The following is a 21,602-nucleotide window of genomic DNA, read 5'->3' as shown; positions in this document are numbered from 1 at the left end:
TTTGTGAAAAGTCAAATTTAATTTAAATACAATTTTAGCTGTAACATAAATGCAGATTAAACAAAGGTTTTACAGAACAGTGCTTGTGCATTTATATATTTAGTCATATATATTCTAATGTCATAAAACAAGACGTCAAAACAATATGGAGAACCAAACCTACAGTGGCCCCAAAAATATCTGGAAGTGTCCAAATAGGCTTGGGGCCGCTGTATAACATGTCTACTAATAGATGCTGGCTCTTTCCAATCTTTTACATGAAAACAACTGTCATAAAGTATGCCTCTGACATGTAAAAATGGAAGGAAAACAATCTGGACCATATACTTGTAAAAAAACAGTGGATCTGTTGTCATAATATTAAACTAGTCATCGCCTCCAAGGATTTAAATGCCAATAGGTTACAATAGAAAATATAGTGATCTGCTTACTTGTAATACAAATCTATTGTGTGCCTATAGTTTTAAATATACGTTCCCAATGTAAAACATTCCCCATATCTGTCCTTGTTATCTGACGAAAGCCACAAAACCATTTTATCACAAAAATATATGTTATAGCATCATATGATACGACAATATTCAGCATGTCTATCTTTGGTTTTCTATTCATTCAAAGACTTAGTGGTATATAAAGCAACATAGTATCAAATCTAGAGATTGCACATCTAGAACCATTGAAAGGGATCATTCTTGTACAATCTACACGGAGTAAAAAACATAGATATCTAATATACATGCTGTATCAAGAAGCAATCTGAAGGAAGGGCTTTTAGCACTTAGTAATAATATTCCCGGACTATTTAACAGTTTTATGCAGCATAGACGACAGCAAAAACAAGAGGGCCTGTAGTTGGTGCAGTTCTGTGATTGTAAAGGACGCTGCGCTTCCAAACAAGCTTCCCGCTGTACAATCTGCATCTGTCTGGTGGTTTGAAGCACATTCTGGGAAATCATCCCACCGGATCATTGAAATGTGTGTGTTTTCCCCCCCCTCTTCTCATAGTCAATACAACACGGTAGGTGAACCTGGTTTTAGTTTGCAGACTGAAAGTTGTTAAAGCGCTGCAGAAGAATCGACGCGGGCCAACAAATCTGAAATAAGTGCTGGAGGGTTTAATACGTGGGCATCTCTAAAGAGAAAAATGGCTGTATTCTCCATCACCTCACCTGAAAGTGAGACGATGGAGGGAAGGAAAAGGAGGGGTGGATGGGAAGATGGCGAAAGGCAAGAGGGGGCCTGGGTAGATGGAGGAAGAGGACCGGCCCGCCAGCAGCCGTCTCTTTAGTGCTGTGGGCCACACGAACACAGCGGCCATCTTTAGGGCTCAGGATCGCACCTCCCTCAGAGTGAGGTTTGAGTTCTGTTAACAAAGATTTAGCATTATTTATATTATTAATAATATATACATATATATTTAACATTCACAATGCCATTCAAAAGTTTGGGGTTGGTAAAATGTAATGTTTTTTGTAAGTATCATCTTATGCTCACCAAGACTGCATTTATTTGATCAAAAAATGCAGTAAAATCAGTAATATTAATACAATTTTCAAACCATTTTCCAGGATTCTTTTATGAACAGAAAGTTCTCAATAACTTATAAAGGTCTTTACTGCCACTTTTGAGCAACCTTTCTGAATAAAAGCATGTTGTCAAACCTGTTGCTGGCCGTTAGGGGTCTCTTTCTTTCTTCACCTTCACATCACCCGCCAGGATTGTAGAGATCTCGCCTTGCATGAAGGCCCACGGCACATTGGAGCCCACGAGAGGGCACTTCTCTCCACTGGGGCAGTACACCTCATTCCCTGAGCCCTGTCTGCAGATGAAGTCCCGAGTGCAAGGGAAGCAGAACTTGTGCCCGGGCACCGACGGACACTGGACGAAGTGTGTGTCCTCCAGGCGCTCGTGGCAGATGGTGCAGCACAGAGGAGCACCTCCTCCTCCTCCAGCTCCTCCTGAGCCTTCGCCTCCCATGACGGCGCTCTGGTCAGCGAGGGACGCGGTGACGGTCGTGGTCGGTCCTCCTGTGCTACTTCCCGCCGATGGTTCTCCGTTGCGCGACGCCAGCCGCCGCTGACCGCCTGTGGGCGAAGGGCTTGCACTGTTCTGCCGCCCTGCATTGGCTGAGTGGGCACCGCTGCTGCCGCCCGGAGCATCTTTAGGGGCCTGGGTGGCCGTGCCGACGTGTTCAGCCACACTCATGAGCGCCGAGATGGGTGACGGGTCGCTACCATGCGCCCCCATGCCCTCTGGAGGCTGCCCCACGCTGGCTAGCAAGGTTGCTGAAATATGGCCAGGCAATCCGGGATACACGCCAAGGGGCCAATGCTGGCGCATCTCCTCTGAGCTCATCCTTTCGGCTCCGTCCGGCTCGGGCGAGGCTTTGCGCCTGCGCACTCTTGGCTGCGTGGGACGGCCGATGTGGCAGAGCGCGCTGGGTAACATGGAGCAGCTGGGGTCCAGGTAAGGCTGCGGGAGGGTTTCCGGGGCCTGTGCATCTTTGAACGCCCGCACTCCATCGCTGAGCAGCTCCGACAGGAGGCGCCAGTCGCCGGTGCCATGCCTTTTCTCATACTCCACGTATTTGTACCCCGAGTTAATGACCTTTCCGGTGTCTTTCTGAGAGTCGTGGAACATCTGCTTGACCAGCGCTAAGACGCTGGGGAACACGTTACCGGATCCGCAGGGATACTCGATGAAGACCTTCAGCTCAAACTCAGCCATCAGCTTGGCGTCAAAAGCGAATACCCTTCCCACCAGGCCGTGGTCTTTCTTAAAGCGCACATTGAATGGGGTGCAGCCGGAAAGGGCGTGCAAGGCCTCGCGCATGTGTTTGGGGCGTCCAGCCCAGTCTTCTGCGCGGTTCCGGACGCTTTCGGAAAGCTCGGCGAGGGCTTCGGCGTTCCTCTGCTTCTCCTTGAGCTCCTTTTCGAATTCCGGGATCATGAAAGACGCCACACCCACGTTCATCCCCATGCCCATGGCCTGTCTTTTGCTGAGCTCGTTTAACATGGGGGCGGAAATGGTCAAGGGGGCCCCGCCAGCTCGGGCATTCAGACCAGGCATGGCAGTCAGCAGGCCATGAGGGGTTCCGACAAGCCCTTGCGCCATTAAATTGGGTGGCACAGCCCCCACTAAAGTCCTTCTGGCAGTAGGACTCTGTCTACTAACCTCAGGCGGACCTCCATCTTCCAGTCTGGGTAGCCCGTTGGGCAGCCTGGCAGACATGTATTCCCCCCTTCCCGGCTCATATCGCCCGGAGGGCGGTCTGCCGGTCTCCATAGGACCCTCCTTACCAGCGGGAGCGTGTTTAGCGCCGGGCTGCGGACCCGGAGATCTGCCGTCCTGCATCACATGTGTTCGCTTGAGCTGCCGCGCCGCGTCGATGAGCAGCTCTATTCTGTCCGCGCCCTCGTAGTTGACGCAGCCTCTGCACACGGCCTCGCTGAAGTCCCAAATCATGGCCCACGGCATCTTTGGCAGGTCGCAAAGGTAGCACCATTGCCGCCTGGAAGACGCCTGCGAGGAAGAGGACATATTTGATAGGCCCTCGCGATCTTGCGTTCTCAAATCCACCGTGAATCTCTCTCACAGCCAGCCTCCGAGCGCTTGCGGTCGATTATTTCCTCGTTACGGACGAGTTTATGCAACTCCGTTGGATCTTGTGTCATTCAGAATCGAGGTGTTTGAAGTTTCTGCCAAGTCGTCTGGGCCGCAGAGTTTCTCCTGGAAGACGTTCCGAAAGTTACGCAACACTGACCCGTGGAATTGTGGGAAGTGTAGTTTTGCACAGCCGAACGCGCTCTTTCCTCGAATTGCTTCTGCCGAAACAAAGCACTTAATTTTTATTTTTAAAATAAAGCCCCCAAAATATTTATGGAAGAGAGGAATCGGACATCAGGTTATCTTTTTTTCTTGCTTCTTTTTTATTGTGAGGCTCACAATATATCTATGTAAAATAACTTATTTAACTATGTTTATTGCGGAAATAATTAGTATGTATTTATTTTATCACTGTTTCCTCTTATTTATATATTTTTAGAATACATTTAATATAACTTAATTAGATTTATCGGACTATAATGACTTATACTGCCTCGTTTATTTATTTATTTATTATTATTTTTTGACTATGAAACGTCATTGTAATGCCTAGTCAAATAAAAATGTACATGTCTAGCAATATTAAATATTAAATGCGAATAATAACAACGTGTTCTTGCAAAAAGTTATTAGACTGCAATTCCCATTTTACAAATAGTTGACGTCACTTCCGCTATTCCCAACTGCTTGTTTAAAAAAAACTTCCGGTGTTATATTACGGAAGTGATGTTCCGTGCAACTGCAGTAAGCGGTGTTCTTCTGTGTGTTTGTTTAACAATGCAATTCTGTTTGTAAGATACTTACGATATATAGACTCGTGGTACTTGTTTACAAGGCTTAACGTTACCATTTCTGAAACGCCCAATTTACACAAGAAACGGCTTGTTTTATTTGATTTTTAGCGTTCGGTATGCTAAGTGCAAATAGCTTATCTTAAATCGTAAACAGGAAATGATATCACAGAACAGTATATGCAAATATACTGGGTGAATAAATAAAATACATATTATACAATACACAATCACCTACAGTACAGGTTTTGTGTGTTCTGATAACATAACATAACATAAAAAAAAAAAAAAGACAAAACACTGGGCTTGTGACTTTAACTTATAATGCTATGTGTTCTTTAATATTTTGTGTTGGTGGTGATTGTGAACCAACTGTCTTTCTGATCCATATTGATCCTACAGAGCAGAGGATGGCCGGTCTGTATCTGTTTCTTCTGCAGATTTGCGGCGATGCTTACAAACTGTATACAAGCCTTGTAAGAGCACAGAGATGGTGCTGTAGTAACCTCCATATACAAGAAGCTGTAACAGAAGATGAAAAATGTAAATATAATGTAACACATTTTACCAGACACTCATAGGTTTATTTAGATATTCCACATCTGAATGCCTTAATTCATGTTATGCATAGATTTCCGTTGCTGTATCATATTTGATACATCAAATTTATCAACATGTTCAAAACTTCATGAAAATTGTGTACTATATGCTTTCTGTCATCTGATTGATAGTTTATATGTTTAGTATACTTATAAAAATGTCCATTATCAGGCTGTGGTTCATGTGTATTTTTATACAAGTTATTGGGAGATATAGAGTGACAAATGATACTTATATGCATTTTATGGAAGTAGCTCTTATACAGTAATACAAATGTCACTGATTTACATTACACGTTATAAGAATTTCATCTTACATTTTGGCCATATAAATTTAAGCATCTGCATCAAATGCATTAAAAAATATATTTTTTCTATTATATTTTGTGTAAACTTTTCCTTTTTTAAATTTCCTTAAATTCAGTGTAGTGAGAGCTTACCTGTGTCACAATGTCCAGTCCCAGGGCCGAATTGCCCACCACATATAGCAGTAAGTATAGTTTGAAGTAACAAAAGTGTTAATGCCAAAAGTTAAAACATTACATTCCATAGAGAGGTTAACTGCTATATGAAACCTTGCAGCAAAAAGGGGGAAAAAAGGAAAAAGTTAAGTCAATGAAAAATACCTGTATTCGTTTTCATCGCATATCTTATGCTTCCTATGTCCATTGTGTGATTATGACTAACTTACACTGTGACTGTGATGAGGAACATGTATGATGCTTTGAAGATTGCGTAGCACTGCCAGATATTGCTGGTGAGGCCCATGAGAAAGACACACCCTGCACCAATGGCAGAGAAAACACCCGGCGAGAGCTCGCCCCACACACCCTACTGCACTCTGATATAACCCACAGAGAAAGCTGCCGCTGCACCTGAAAGCAACAATCACGAATCACAATAAGGGAGACGTAAAATCTGCGAACAAAGAAGAGGCATGACGCAAGGCAACAATTCAATTGTGGAAATGCATTTAGACTGCATTTTTATTCTGTATGGCACTCGTTTATGTTGCCTTTGTTTGAATGTTCTTGTCAAGGCATCAAAACAGAGACATTCTCTTCTGCTGTAATTAAAGTGACTACTAACCAAACCCCTACTGGTGTAATTGCTTAAATTATCTTCCCCCACACATACTGGGCTGCTGAATATGCAAACTGCATACCAATTAAGCGTTATAAGTCTTCTGTACAACGCATATTATGATTCAACGTATGATTTGTGGAAAAAGCAGGATTGCTTCGGCTAGGCATATTCTGATATCTTTCACTATAAAGGATTTATTACACTTTTGATAGTGTTTATGGTTAATGAAGTCATTGAGTCTCAGATACAATCTTAAAAGTAAAGTTTCTTTTTCTTTGAAATGTTTCCTTATTGACATCTACGATTCAATGAAGAACCCACAAAAGGCTCTTTATAGTGGAAAAAGGTTCTTTACACATTTAAAGGGATAGTTCACCTCAAAATATATATATATATTTTTCTCATCATCCGATCACCCTCATGTTGTTTTAATCCTGTAAGCATTTCTTTTTTTTGTTGAACACATATAGGCTATATATATATATATATATTAATTTACATATATATATATATTTTTCCCCCACAATATGGAAGTCAGTGGCTACCAGCAACTTTGGTTTGGTTCCCAACATTTTTCAAAATATCTCCTTTTTTGTTGAACAGAAGAAACTCAGTTTCAAAAGGGGGTTTTTCGTAGTGATTTTGGATTCCTCAAAGAACACTGTTTTGAAAATGGAACAATGGAAATTTTCCATGGATGTTATAGGTTCTTCATGGGAAAAAAAATAGTGATAGTGATTTTTTTCTTTCATTTTTAGAGTGTAAATCGTGAAAATATTTTTCACACTAAGGAAAAAAAAAAGGTTGTTTTAAGAATGTTTTACTGAAAGGTCCTTTGGGGAACCCCAAATGGTTCTTTTTGCATTGCCGTGAAAACGCCCTTTAGGAAACTTTATTTTTTACCTTTATTTACTAAAATACTCCACAAAATGCCTCACCTACAAGTGTGCAGACCGCCTCAACTACTCCATTATACACAGAGGATGTACTGGAGGGCTCAATGTGGTCCCACTTCAGCTGAACGTAGACAAAGCCCACCAGAGGGACCACTGCACCAGTCTTCTGAAGGAGTAGGACTCCTTGAGACTCTCCCACATTTGTTTTCCAGAGGGTTTAATGTTCCCCCAATCACAGCATGCTCCTGCAGCCTGCTTTGCTAGATCTGTTTCTCCCCCATCTGTGACCTCATTCAGAGTGTCCGTAGACACCTCCACCTTCTTCTTAAAAAACATTCCTTGTTGAGGCATCAGCAGGCCCAAAGAAATATAGAAAGCCACTGACATTATACCCAGAGTAATAGTGTTTACATGGAAGTAGCTTGTGTCAGCCAGTGAAATTAATAGCTGTCCTAATGTGGCTCCAAAGGTATATATCCAGTCAACATGGCACTGCGAATGTACCCCGTGGCTTGTTGGTAGCGTTCGGGAGGAATAACGCTGTAGATGTATGAAAAATAGGCCACTTCGGTGGAGGTGACCATTGCAAAGTTGAACTGTAGGTATGTCAGAGCAATTAAACTGTTAGCAAAGCACAGAAGTATGTAATTTGTGACAAGAAAAAGACCTTGAGTTACTATTAGAGGTTTGTATCTAAGCAAATCTGTCTGGGCAGAGCACGGCCAGATATGAGTACGTCCAGATGGGGACCTGGATGAGTGGACAGAAGATGGCTTTTGGTCATTTGAAAAAGAAACAGAAGGAAATGTTTAGGTAAATGATTTGAAATCAGCGTGGCTACTTCAGAGTATATTGCGTAAGAGATAAGACTCACAAGCCACATGTAGCATGAGTGCGGCATTGCTATTGTAGTATTCAACGGAGAAAGTTAATGTAGTTAACCAATATTTTGACTAGTTTTCGTTTAATTATACGTTTCTGAGGTTTTAGAACTGATAATATGATTACTTTTCACCCCAGAGAAAGCTTTGGGTAAGGAAATATGTTTTCGAGGGCACCTATTATAATATATCTAGCTTACAAAATCCAATCAACACTAGACATTCATCCTTCATCATTCTCATTGTAATGGGAGTATTTGACATACTAAATGCTTAGTATATTATGGTGTAAATTGTACTGTGTGTGCTTGTTTCTCACTGTTGTTGTCTGTCTGAACCCTTAAACAATCTCTCAGCCAACGTGGAAACAAACCCAATACTCACCACTCCCTCTGAGATGTTTTTGGGTCCCACCAAGTAAGGAGTAAGGAAAGGCTCTGCTGGTCTGCAGTTGGCAAAGAAACCATAAAGAGAGAGCAAAACAGTGGAAAAGACCCAGTCTGACCTCTTCTTTTTCCTCCAGAAATTCATTCTTATCCGCCTGTCTGTATTTTCACTACCACAAGATTATGTCTCTCATTTTAGGTCCAGTATCTGTTGGTGTTTTTGCTGAGCAGTGTAAAGTAAGCCAAGTCCAGTCCCTGATTTCCACATAAGGAGCTGTGCAAGGTGGATAAATTAATATATTTATGAGAGACTTTTATCTGTGCACATGTAAGCCCTAATTGTTGGTTTGTGCGTATGTGTTTGTGTTGATAAAAAAAAAATCAATTTTGAGATTCAGATTATTTAACTGTATTAATTCATGTTTATCTGTATATTACTTTTTACTATACATATTGTTTCAAAGCAGCTATAAACAAATAAGCAAACTACAGATATATGACCACGGGGTTTACAGAAGCTTGAGAAAATTCAGAAGATTTCAAAATAAGGCACTTAACTAATCTGCAGTGTGTCGTAAATATTATGGAATATTTTCAGTTTCATAATTGTATCATATTGTATTCTTATTATCTTAAAATAGCTAATAAGAAAAAAGTGCAATTATTTCAACCCGATCACCAAGTAAGGAGTAAGGAAAGGCTCTGCTGGTCTGCAGTTGGCAAAGAAACCATAAAGAGAGAGCAAAACAGTGGAAAAGACCCAGTCTGACCTCTTCTTTTTCCTCCAGAAATTCATTCTTATCCGCCTGTCTGTATTTTCACTACCACAAGATTATGTCTCTCATTTTAGGTCCAGTATCTGTTGGTGTTTTTGCTGAGCAGTGTAAAGTAAGCCAAGTCCAGTCCCTGATTTCCACATAAGGAGCTGTGCAAGGTGGATAAATTAATATATTTATGAGAGACTTTTATCTGTGCACATGTAAGCCCTAATTGTTGGTTTGTGCGTATGTGTTTGTTGATAAAAAAAAATCAATTTTGAGATTCAGATTATTTAACTGTATTAATTCATGTTTATCTGTATATTACTTTTTACTATACATATTGTTTCAAAGCAGCTATAAACAAATAAGCAAACTACAGATATATGACCACAGGGTTTACAGAAGCTTGAGAAAATTCAGAAGATTTCAAAATAAGGCACTTAACTAATCTGCAGTGTGTCGTAAATATTATGTAATATTTTCAGTTTCATAATTGTATCATATTGTATTCTTATTATCTTAAAATAGCTAATAAGAAAAAAGTGCAATTATTTCAACCCGATCTACACTTACAATTAGTCATTTAGCAGACGCTTTTATCCAAGGCGACTTACAATATATATACATCACACACACACACACACACACACAAAGAAAAACAAGTAGATAGGACAGAAAAAAAATAGAAAGCTAGAGTTTTTTTTTAAATACAAAAAGAAGGTAAATAGATAAAGCAGAATTAAAATAGAATAGAAAGTGCTAGAGTTAGAGGGTCAAATAAAGATGGAATAGATGTGTTTTTAGTCGTTTCTTCTCAGCTGCTGGGATTGAGTTGGGCAGGTCATTCCACCAGGAGGGAACAATTAATGTAAAAGTCTGTGAAAGTGATTTTGTGCCTCTTTGAGATGGCACAATAATACGCCGTTCACTTGCAGAACGCAAGCACATAACTCTGAAGTAATGCATTTAGGTAAATGGGTGCAGAGCCAGTGGTGGTAACTATTTTACGAGGTGGCGATTTTCATATGAAGTTTTGTTATTCTAACGAAAACGTACGAATTCATAATTAACCACAAATGAGTTATGAATAGCAAAAAACAAACAAACAAACAAAAAAAAAAAACACGCAGAACGTGCGCATGCGCGGTACGCGCGTACGAATTCATAATTAACCACAAATGAGTTATGAATAGCAAAAAACAAACAAACAAACAAAAAAAAAACACGCAGAACGTGCGCATGCGCGGTACGCAGCACTTGTGTCTCGTTACCTTAGTAACGGCTTGTTGACACCGTCTTCAGTGGCGTGATGAGACTGAAACGGCTACACATACGATACTACCCACCAGGTAATATACATATTTAAAGTTTTATATTGCATACCATTCATCTACTACAGTTCTGCTGAGTGCCTGGTTCAGTTTGACCCCGCAAACGATTTGATTCGCCTGTTTTATTGCTGTGCAGGAATATTCCTGGACTATGAGAAAGGGGGGCAGCTCAGAACGAAATCCATCGATCTGTTAAACTTGACTCCAGAGTGAGTATGACTGTCAAACTAGTTCACTCATAACTACACAGAACATTCCTCCGTTTTGTGATGTCTAGGTTACACTTTAAATTAATGTTCTACTTGTTAACACAGTTATATATAACTGACTACCTATTTATCTGATGAACAAGTCTACATCTTTATACGCTAGTGTACTGTGTCCCTTCTCTAGATGAACAAGTCTACATCTTTATACGCTAGTGTACTGTGTCCCTTCTCTAGATGAACAAGTCTACATCTTTATACGCTAGTGTACTGTGTCCCTTCTCTAGATGAACAAGTCTACATCTTTATACGCTAGTGTACTGTGTCCCTTCTCTAGATGAACAAGTCTACATCTTTATACGCTAGTGTACTGTGTCCCTTCTCTAGGACTGATGTGAATGAGTTACTGTCAGACATTAGAGCAGCAGAACCTCTCATCACCTCGTCCTGCGCTGAGCAGGTGAAAGTCCTGATCTGCAAACTACAAGAGAAAGTCGGCCAAAAGGATGACCGCAAGTTCTACCTTTTCAGGGTACTAATAAATACTGACCAATCATGCACAAGTATATTTGGGTCATGCATATTTGATCTGTTTTGCATATTGTGATTCTATTCTGACAAAACGTTTAAAGGAATAGTTTGCCCAAAAATGTAAATGAACTGAAAATGTACTCACCCTTAGGCCATCTGATATGTAGACGAGTTTGTTTCTTCATGGGAACAGAGTTAGAGAAATCCTTGCTCACCAATGGATGCTCTGCAGTGAATGGGTGCCGTCAGAACAAGAGTCCAAACAGCTGATAAAAACATCACAATCATCCACACCACTCCAGTCCACCAGTTAACATCTAGTGAAGTGAAAAGCTGCCTGCTTGGAAGAAACAAATCCATCATTTTAATTTCAAGTCCTCTATCCATTTCTCTAGTGAAAAAGACGTCTTGTCTGAATCAGGAGAGAAATATACACAGATAAAGCACACGCTACAAGTGAAGAAACACTCCAAAACAGTTTTAAACAAATATGTGGGTGGATTTTGATGTGAGAGGACAACAGGGAATGGACTTTTTCACTGGAAGAAGTGTTATTTTTGATTATTGACTCAAATTGTGTCCAGAATCGACGGCTTAAAGATAAAGCATCTTAATGATGGATTTGTTTTTGACAAACATGCAGCTTTGGCCTCCAGAGAGTTTTGAGGATTACTTATTGATTATTGTGATATTTTTATCAGCTGTTTGGACTCTCATTCTGACGGCACCCATTCACTGCAGAGAAACCATTGGCGAGTGATGTAATTCCAAAATTTCTCCAATTATGTTCTGATTAAAGAAAAAAAAACATCTGTATGTTGGATGACCTGAGGGTGAGTAAACTTTAAGCACATTTTCATTTTTGGGGGAACTATTCCTTTAAACAGCATGTTCCTACTACTTTTACTATATATCCATTATGCATGTACTTTTTATAGAGACATGCCAGTTGCACTTTTATTAACTAATTTGGCACACAGCACGACTAGTTAAAAGGACTTGTGAAGAATCCATGATATTTAATTATTGAATATTACATCATTATTTAATCCAAACTTCCATTCTGCTGCTTTTGTTCATTACCGCCACAATTACATATACCAAAAATAGCCTAAATTAAATGCATTTGAATGATTTTCTAACAACATTTACTCTGATCAACACGTCTTAGATAGATATTACCCACTAGATGGCAGCAGAGGGAAAACTGCTGCTTTTGAACATCAAAGTCATAGTAATTATGTATGGAAATTACACAGTCAAGCTTATAGATCTGAAATTAATTAATGTGGTTAAGTGCATACCCCCTCCGAGTATTCATCTTCTCTGTCTTCCTCTACAGGCACTTCAGGCTCACATCTTGCCCCTGACGAATGTAGCCTTCAATAAATCAGGATCGAGGTGAGTTTATCAGCTGTGCTCACATGCCTGCTCCCCCTCCCTCCCTCTAATTCTGCCTCTCTCCTTTACTTTCCGTCTGTTTGCAGTTTTATAACCGGAAGCTATGACAGGACTTGTAAAATATGGGACACCGCATCCGGAGAGGAGCTGCACACTTTGGAGGGTCACAGGAACGTTGTGTACGCCATCGCCTTCAACAACCCTTACGGGTAACAGCAGGGCTCTTGCGCATTGGATCACTCATGCCCCGAATCCTTCAGAATGGCTTACCCTTCATCTTTCCCTTGTTTTTTTTTTATGAAATAGAGAAAAGCACTCTCAGTCACCTCTCTGTCTCTTCCTGCAGGGTTAGGGCACTGCAGGGTAACTGTGTTGCTATTACAATGGGACCATTTGTCACTTTGAGTCATAACAAGAACCCTTGTCCTTTTTTTCTCTCTCTCTCTCTGCCCTCTTTCTTGCTCGCTCTCTCTTGTTTTCTCTCTCAGAGACAAGGTTGCCACAGGCTCCTTTGACAAGACCTGCAAATTGTGGAGTGCTGAAACAGGAAAGTGTTTCTACACGTTTAGAGGGCACACAGCAGAAATCGTATGTCTGCATTCTCACTGCATTCACTCGAGTCTCAGCAGTTTAAAGAACGGTTCACCTCAAAATGATAATTCTGTCCTCATTTACTGTCGTTCCAAACCTGTATGACTTTCCTTCTTCAGGAGATATGTCCTGGCATGGGACACACTGAGACCAATGACATTTGACGTCATTGACTTCAAGCCTGGCACAGTGTGTCTTGATATGTTTTGGTGTATGTGAAGCCTAGAAATATAAAGTGAGTAACATCAGTTACGGTTATGATGCTTTTATGTTTGTTGCCTTTTTTGAAGCTTGACAGCCCTATCCCTATATGGAAAACAGTTGCCAGGACATTCTGCGAAATTTGTGTTTTACAGAAGAAAGAAAAACAAATAAGTTTTGGAATGTCAGGAAATGAACACACTATGAACCAAATGTGGTTCTTTTTATGCAGAATGTTGGTAAGCAAACAGATTTGGTTCCTATTGACTTCCGTTGTATTTTCTGTCTACCAATGGATGTCAATGAGAACCAAACCTGTTTGTTTACCAACATATCTATCAAGTCATACAGGTTTGGAACGACATGAGGGTGAATTGAGTAAAGTAATCCAAAAACAATGGATAATGGATAACAAAAATGTAATCCATTAATGCATGTGTCTGATTGTGTTCATCAATTTTTGGGGGTTGTTTTTATTTATTTCTATTATTTTAAAAAGAGATAGGACAGGACATCTAACACAACAACTTTAGGGGGCCTAAATTGGATTTCAAAAGACAATAGTGTAAAGGGAACGTTATCTGAGCCCCTAACTAAAGTGGACCAAAATGAGATCCAATCCACTTTCAAGGTCAATGGCAGTGTGAATGCAAATAACATGTTTATTTTATATATTTCTAACTTAAAGAAAATGGCTGGCAAGGCCATTTAACACATTAGGGCACATATATTCAAACACATAGGGTCCCATCTCTTAGGGGGCACCAAATTAAGTATGTTGAACAAGTTGTGTCTGGGAGTTTGACTTAAGATGCCAAATGGGGCAGAACCCTGTGCATGTATACTGTGCTTTATCAGACACCATTTGTTCTATTAATCTCAAATACTGTCTCTGTTTTCTGTGTGTATCTACTATTAGGTCTGCCTGGCCTTTAACCCTCAGAGTACCTTGGTTGCTACGGGCAGCATGGACACCATGGCTAAATTATGGGATGTTGAGAGTGGGAAAGAGATGTCTACATTGGCAGTACGTCTCATCCTGTGGTTTTTCTGTATTCTTGTTCAGTCAAAAACATTGCCACCTTATCCTGCTTAATCATTTCCCCCTCATCTGCTTATCTGCTACGGGATTTTGAATGATTTCTCTCCAGTGATCAGTGAAAATTCATCCATGCGTGTGTTTATTAATAGATTTGTCATTAAAACTGTCATTACGACCATTTATGGGATAAGTCAAGCATTCCACTTTTAGTCGAATAGCAGCGTACCTGTATAGATGTGAGAAATGTGCCATGGGCTGGAGGGAGAGGGGAAGAGACGGAGCGTTTGGAGGTCTTCTCCTCTCCGCAGCACATGGCGGAGCAGTGTGACTGAGCGCTGTGTGTGTGTGCTGCGTAATTACCCCTCTTAACTCTCCAATTATTTCTCTATGAATCTAAATTATGAATAGCTCAGTGAGTTCTTACCGATGAATTGGGGAAATTAATATGATATTTCTTTGCTGAAGTGAATTAGGCCGCCTTTCTATTAGAGCTTCCTCTCTCCACTCACAGCGTTTCTCCATTCAACACTTTCTCAGGGTCACTTCGCTGAGATCATCTCTCTCTCCTTTAACACAACGGGCGATCGTTTGGTCACGGGGTCGTTTGACCACACTGCCATTCTGTGGGACGTTTCTACTGGCAGGTCAGTGTGTACTTCACAGTTAATGTTGTAACTTCCTTTTAACTACAATACTTGCCAATATTTAAATCTCTTAATTGCCTTGAATGCACAGATATGTCACTGCAGCACTGATATAGACAACACTATAAATAAATATAATACAGCAAGATCTAAATCAGTCGTATCATTCTTATATATTGTCATAGCACCCATCCCTAAATCTAGGGCACTGAGGCGTTAAAGACAACAGTTGGACTTTCTGTAAAGTTGTTTTGAAAGGATGTGTATTATGAAAAGAGCTTTACAAATAACACGGTTTTTGTAGGTTTTATTAAGGCAATTTAAGAATTTTTAAAGACCATTTTAAGACCAACTAAATAAAATGTAGGTACCAAATTGAAGTAAGGACAAAACATTAAAATGTTCTCTAAATATAATTGTCTAGGGAGCACAAAATGAGTTAAATAAGCAACCGTTTGAAAACATACCTTTTGAACATATCTCCCTAACCCTAACTTTACAACAAAAAAAAAAACTTAACTAGAAAATGGAAATAACTTTTACTGTACCTTCTGATCACACTGCAAAAAGTTGTCCTTCCTCAGTATTTTTGTCATTTTCCAGTGCAAATGTCTAAAGTTTCTTAAATCAAGATACGTTGAGAAGCAAAATAGCAAGATAAGAAGTCTTGTTTTCAAAGAAATGTATCAAAATGAAGTGAATTCATGATTAATACAAGAATAAATATCTGCCAGTGTGTGGGATAAGAAAAATCAAAGAAAAATATATAGTTCAGTCATGAAACTCTAGATGGCACAGACTGACGGGTTATTAATGTAACTGATGATATTCAGAGAGTTAAATGACTTGGCACAAGCTGATTGGTTCATGCTGCATATGCAGCCAATGAGCTTACTACCTTGCATTTATATTGCTGGCTAGCATTCACTTGAGATTCCTGCAGCGCGCTTTCAGAGTTTCTCTGAAACCCTTCACCTTCCCCAGCTCCACCTGTATAGATCTGCTACGGGTTATTTTATATGCTATTTGTGCAGCAGCAGTATGTCTTAAATACTCACGGCACCGTATCACCGTATGCATCAGTAGCAAGTTCCTGTACTTGCTTGCAGCAGCAATAATCTACAACTACAGCAATAACGAACAGCAGCAGCAGCAGCGTAGCAGATCAAATACATTAATATTGTCATATCCATATGTTCCTGTGGCTCAGTGGTAGAGCATTGCGTTAGCAGCGCAAAAGATCGTTGTTTTCAAAGAAATGTATCAAAATGAAGTGAATTCATGATTAATACAAGAATAAATATCTGCCAGTGTGTGGGATAAGAAAAATCAAAGAAAAATATATAGTTCAGTCATGAAACTCTAGATGGCACAGACTGACGGGTTATTAATGTAACTGATGATATTCAGAGAGTTAAATGACTTGGCACAAGCTGATTGGTTCATGCTGCATATGCAGCCAATGAGCTTACTACCTTGCATTTATATTGCTGGCTAGCATTCACTTGAGATTCCTGCAGCGCGCTTTCAGAGTTTCTCTGAAACCCTTCACCTTCCCCAGCTCCACCTGTATAGATCTGCTACGGGTTATTTTATATGCTATTTGTGCAGCAGCAGTATGTCTTAAATACTCACGGCACCGTATCACCGTATGCATCAGTAGCAAGTTCCTGTACTTGCTTGCAGCAGCAATAATCTACAACTACAGCAATAACGAACAGCAGCAGCAGCAGCGTAGCAGATCAAATACATTAATATTGTCATATCCATATGTTCCTGTGGCTCAGTGGTAGAGCATTGCGTTAGCAGCGCAAAAGATCGTGAGTTTGATTCCCAGGGAAAATGTATAGCCTGAATGCACTGTAAGTCGCTTTGGATAAAAGCGTCTGCTAAATGCATAAGTTATTATTATTATTATCCATCACCATGCTAAAATCTTCTGAGAGTTGTCATGATTGAACTAATTTTACAGCATAAACTCAATTGTGTGCAATTACTCAGAAAACAAGTCTTCAGATATTTTCAATTTGAATTAGATTCAATTTGAAGTAAATACAGTATATATATAGATCTTGATTTAGAGTTTGTTTGGAGAAAAATACATTACATAGAAGAAAAATACATTTAATACCACAGCTTTATGAATTTAAGACTTTCTACTCTGATAGACCTTCTTAAGTCCTTAATTTGTGCAAGTTCAGATTTTTTTAAGACCTGTAGAAACTCTGAATGAATTGGACTTGGCTTTTCAGACAGCGTAATGGATTTTGTATTTTGTCTGTCTCTTCTAGCAAAGTTCACGTTCTCACAGGTCACCGAGGAGAAATCAGTTGCGTTCAGTTCAACTGGGACTGTTCCCTCATCGTCACGGCCTCTCTGGATAAAACCTGCAAGGTTTCTGTCTCTCTTCACTCTGTAATTCCATTCTGTCTCGTAAAAGAGCCTCTTAAATTATGATTTTCCCCCTGGGGTCCTTTTATAATAATTTTGCATCCAAATGTAGTTTTTCCCTTACCAGGGTTTGACGTTTGCATTAGAAGCAGTGTGATAGCAAGATGCTGAATCAAATGAATTTGGTTTTCATTCGTTTATATTTCTATATTTATGTAGCAAGGTTTCAGACAGTAAATCTGGAACAAGACGTTTTTGCAAACGGTCTTTTTGAGTTTTGAGTTCTGAAACATGTTTATATGGTATACGACTGAACTCTTTTACTTCAAAAGATAAAGGACAAGTCTATTTTTCATGATGTGACCCCTTTAATGTTTTTTTTTTCTTACATGTTGCATTCACTTTCATCTGAGTAACTCTCTTCCTCTGATTGTCTGTCTGTTCCTAGAAGTGTGAGGGCTCTTAATTATTCAGCACAGTCTGATGTTTCTCAAAAACACAGTGAGACAAAGTCTTCTCACAGCTTTTTACAAGTGTCAGTGTCAGTTCAATTTGGTGTGACTGTGGTTAGATAATAGCACTGAGATGTCTGCATGCATGTGTCTGTGTTAAATTAAGAGAATGAGCCAATTCCATTGAAGGGGACACACACTGCACCCTTCATGAGTGAGCAGGGCAGAGCGATGTCCACTTTCTAATGGAATTCACTCAATCTGGCTAATATACAGTGTGTTTGTGAGGTTATTTCGGGTCGTGGTGTGGTTTGTGTGTTATATAACAGGTTGTGTGTGTGTGTGTGTGTGTAGGTGTGGGACGCAGACAGCAGTGTTTGGCTACTCTCTTGGGTCATAATGATGAAGTGCTGGATGTGTGTTTTAACTACACTGGTCAACTGATTGCTACAGCCTCCGCTGATGGTGAGACAGCTCAATCCACACACATCACAACCCTCCCTCTCATATCTTACACAACCCCCAAAACATACAAATCATTGTGCCTAAGTCTTTATTTTCTATATGGAAAAAATAGTTTTGGATTGTGGGGTACGATTTGCCAGTGAGTAAACAGACTATTCTAGCACACCACATAATTTGTCATATGTCCATATATTTAAAAAGGCTACAGCTACGTGTGATTAAGAGGCAATATAATATTATATATATATACAGTATATATATATATATATATATATATATATATATATATATAAATATAAAAACTAAAACAATTAAGTGTTTTTCCTAAAATGCCAGCTTAGGACATAAATGCTTAAAACGTCTCAGCTTGTAGTAATAACTTTGCCTCAAAATGTTGGAATACTACTACAAATACTATTAATATTTACATATGTTATTTGCAAAATATTTCTTCACTATATTCAAATGTTCTGAAAAATTAAAGCTTTTTTTTTTGCCTTTTTTTATAAAAATGTGTATACTGTATGTGCTGTAAAATAAGACTTTTAAGGGTAATTATAATGATTTTGCATCCAAATTTAGTTTTTCCCCTTACCAGTGTTTTGACGGTTGCATCAGAAGCAGTGTGATAGCAAGATGCTGAATCAAATGAATTTGGTTGTCATTATTTTATATATTTGTGTAGTATGGTTCTAGACAGTTTTTTTTTAGTTTTGAGTTCTGAAATGTAGTTTACATTGTTCACGACTGAACTCTTTTACTTCAAAAGATGAAGGACAATTCAATTCTTTTTTCCACCTTTTTATAAAAAATTTAATATGTGCTGTGAAATGGGACTACTTTAAGGGGAATTGTTTTTTGTTTTCATTTCTGTTTTCATAAATGACCATATAAATCAATTACCATAGAATAAAACTAATATGACACAGTTTATCCCATAAATATAGTTGCTTTCCTCTCATTTGAGGTGATAGCAGACATCCAGACATGCATTTAGCAGACGCTTTTATCCAAAGCGACTTACCAGTATGTGTGTTTCCTGGGAATCAAACCCACAACATTGCGTAATGCTCTAACACTGAGCCACAGGAACACATATAATATAATAATAAAGGACAACTTAAAGTCGCGAGTTTATATCACGCAATTCTGAGAAAAAAGTCAGAATTGTAAGATAAAAAGGTCGCAATTATCTTTTTTATTTTATATTCAGAGGCGGAAGCGGGCTTCCGTAGAGGGGCTGGTTTAAGTGGAATAAATGATTGGAAAGAGAAGTCTTTTGTTTTTACCAGAAGGTTTACTTGCACTATTTTGATAAAAAATTACAAGGTCAATTTTTTTAAAATAAATAAAACATGCATAGATGAATCCTTCACATCTATAACATGCATTTACAATATTACAGAGCTCTGCACAACGCGCAGGAACAAAGATGATATATCGTTCCCACACCTTGTTAATTCATAGCCATGATTTAGTAATTGGTTCCTTTGATTTAGTAAATTGTGGCTACATTTTACAAATTAGTAAATCATGGCTTAATTCAGATTATATATTTCTTTCCTCCATGTCATGTGCAGTGCTCCGTACGAGAAAGATCTCATGGCAACTTGAAGTACAAAGTGGCACATCTTACCCCACTCACTAGACATGTTTTTGTGAGATCGATCTATAATCGAGTCTGATCGTGTGTTTTTGTGCGCAGGTACATCAAGAGTGTTCAGCGCAGAAACCTTCCAATGTTTGTGTCAATTAGAGGGCCATAAAGGAGAGATATCAAAGGTAAGAAATCACATTATCTCTCCATCCTCGGCCTGTCACTCCAGCTTCAGACTCAATAATCCTCTCGTATCTCTTCACTCAGTCTCTTTCTTGGTCTGCTCAGGCGCTCATTTCCTGTCTAGGTCCCTTCCTGTTTATATCCACCTGTTCTGCTCTCTTGCCTCCATCCCAGCATCCTGCCTGTCGTTTGTCATCTTCTCTGCATATTCATAAGGCCGTTCGCGTTCTTATTGCTCATCTCATCTTTTCTCAGGCCTATCCTTAAACCATCTTGCCATAATATCCTCTCCTTTCTTTTCCATCCCCCTCCGGACCGTCATCACCATCAGCAGAATATTTCCATTTCCTGTATAGAGGTGATAACTCAAGTACGCACATGCACACTCGGTTCTTTAGCGCTATAATAAAACGCCTGTCATACCAACACGGGTCAGATTCAGTTCAGCTGTCTCTCTCGCGCTTTTCTCCTGCTCGTTGAAATAGGATGTTCCACATGCAAAACAAAAAGTTAATTTTTTATGATTAAATATGATGAAGAGCCATCCCGAGGCATTATCATAACAAAAGGCAGAAATTTAACTTGCTTTTTATTTTCTCCCTCTCTCTCTCGCCGTAGGTGTGTTTTAATCCACAGGGGAGCCGTGTTCTGACGGCGAGCGTGGATAAGACGGCTCGTGTGTGGTGTGTGAACACGGGAGTGTGTTTGCAGGTGCTGGAGGGACATTCTGATGAGATCTTCTCCTGCGCTTTCAACTACGAGGGAGACACCATCATTACAGGCAATTACACGCACCTGTGTAACACTCATAAATCCACAAACGTAATCATACGTCAGTAATTTCATGCCTTGTTGTCAATCTTTCTGCAGGCAGTAAAGACAACACCTGCAGGATCTGGCACTGAGAGAGCGGCCTGAACTCTGATCTTACAGTACTCCTGCACCTCTTTTGATTAAGATATTGTGTGTCATCTTGTCACACTGCTCTAGTATTTCAGTTCACAGAGAACATGTATGTGTGGAGGACATTATGGTAACGCTTTACATGTATAATGCATTATAAAGGTATTCATAATGCATGTTGTGATGCATTATATATTTCATGAATAACTGTAAGCACAGTTAAAATGCTTTATAATATTTGCAGATTCTTTGTAATGTTTAAAAATGGTTGTTTGTCATGTTTTAATGCATAATGATTTTTATAGGTGTAGTGCAGAATAGATAAATATTATAATTTATTCTAGCTGTGATTATTCATGATACACAATGCATTGTAAGGTGCATTACAAGGCATAATTAATGCATTACAAATACTTTTATAAAGCATTATAATATAGGGCTTCGAGTTAAAGTGTTCCCAACATATTTTTTGCCGTTATTGTTTTCCCTTAAAGAATATTCTGGGTCACATACAAGTTAAACTCATGCTGTCAATTATCACACAAAAAAATTAACGATTCATACCTGTTTATTAAACCAAAAATAATGATATATAATGGAAGTCAATGGGAAAACTGTTGCTCTATAGACTTTCAATTTAAGTGCATGCTTGTCAACA

At 39.3% G+C, this 21,602-nt stretch overlaps 3 protein-coding genes across 3 annotated transcripts; 1 reads left to right on the top strand and 2 right to left on the bottom strand.

Moving 5' to 3' along the window:
* Positions 1–3,833, bottom strand: irf2bp1 (interferon regulatory factor 2 binding protein 1). The gene is made up of 2 exons (XM_016261751.1): positions 1,662–3,833; positions 1–1,363 (listed from the first exon to the last, which is right to left on the bottom strand). Exon 1 carries the CDS (start codon positions 3,538–3,540, stop codon positions 1,675–1,677), a length of 1,866 nt encoding a protein of 621 aa, XP_016117237.1. The 5' UTR covers positions 3,541–3,833; the 3' UTR covers positions 1–1,363; positions 1,662–1,674.
* Positions 3,834–3,848: 15 nt separating this feature from the next.
* On the bottom strand, positions 3,849–8,390 carry slc19a3b (solute carrier family 19 member 3b). Its single transcript, XM_071582358.1, is given in 11 exon segments — positions 3,849–3,904; positions 4,781–4,919; positions 5,437–5,478; positions 5,480–5,504; positions 5,506–5,571; positions 5,688–5,871; positions 7,021–7,110; positions 7,113–7,452; positions 7,455–7,686; positions 7,688–7,728; positions 8,229–8,390. Coding segments are annotated over 10 exon segments (1,308 nt in total). The 3' UTR covers positions 3,849–3,904; positions 4,781–4,793.
* Positions 8,391–10,277: 1,887 nt separating this feature from the next.
* Positions 10,278–21,209, top strand: daw1 (dynein assembly factor with WDR repeat domains 1). The gene is given in 14 exon segments (XM_016262762.1): positions 10,278–10,355; positions 10,474–10,546; positions 10,931–11,075; positions 12,417–12,475; positions 12,562–12,684; positions 12,964–13,063; positions 14,187–14,294; positions 14,847–14,953; positions 17,245–17,347; positions 18,151–18,163; positions 18,166–18,261; positions 19,967–20,043; positions 20,660–20,822; positions 20,912–21,209. Coding segments are annotated over 14 exon segments (1,242 nt in total). The 5' UTR covers positions 10,278–10,315; the 3' UTR covers positions 20,947–21,209.
* The last annotated feature ends 393 nt before the right edge of the window (positions 21,210–21,602 follow it).

This window comes from Sinocyclocheilus grahami, unplaced genomic scaffold (genome assembly GCF_001515645.1).
Source record: "Sinocyclocheilus grahami isolate Dianchi unplaced genomic scaffold, SAMN03320097.WGS_v1.1 scaffold31.1, whole genome shotgun sequence".
Classification (NCBI taxonomy): domain Eukaryota; kingdom Metazoa; phylum Chordata; class Actinopteri; order Cypriniformes; family Cyprinidae; genus Sinocyclocheilus; species Sinocyclocheilus grahami.
Note: the sequence above shows the minus strand (reverse complement) of the source record. Positions and strands in the feature narration are given on the sequence as shown.

What these genes read in the sequence shown, in the direction of transcription:
- irf2bp1 (XM_016261751.1), bottom strand. Translation starts at nt 3,540, where the DNA reads ATGTCCTCTTCCTCGCAGGCGTCTTCCAGGCGGCAATGGTGCTACCTT.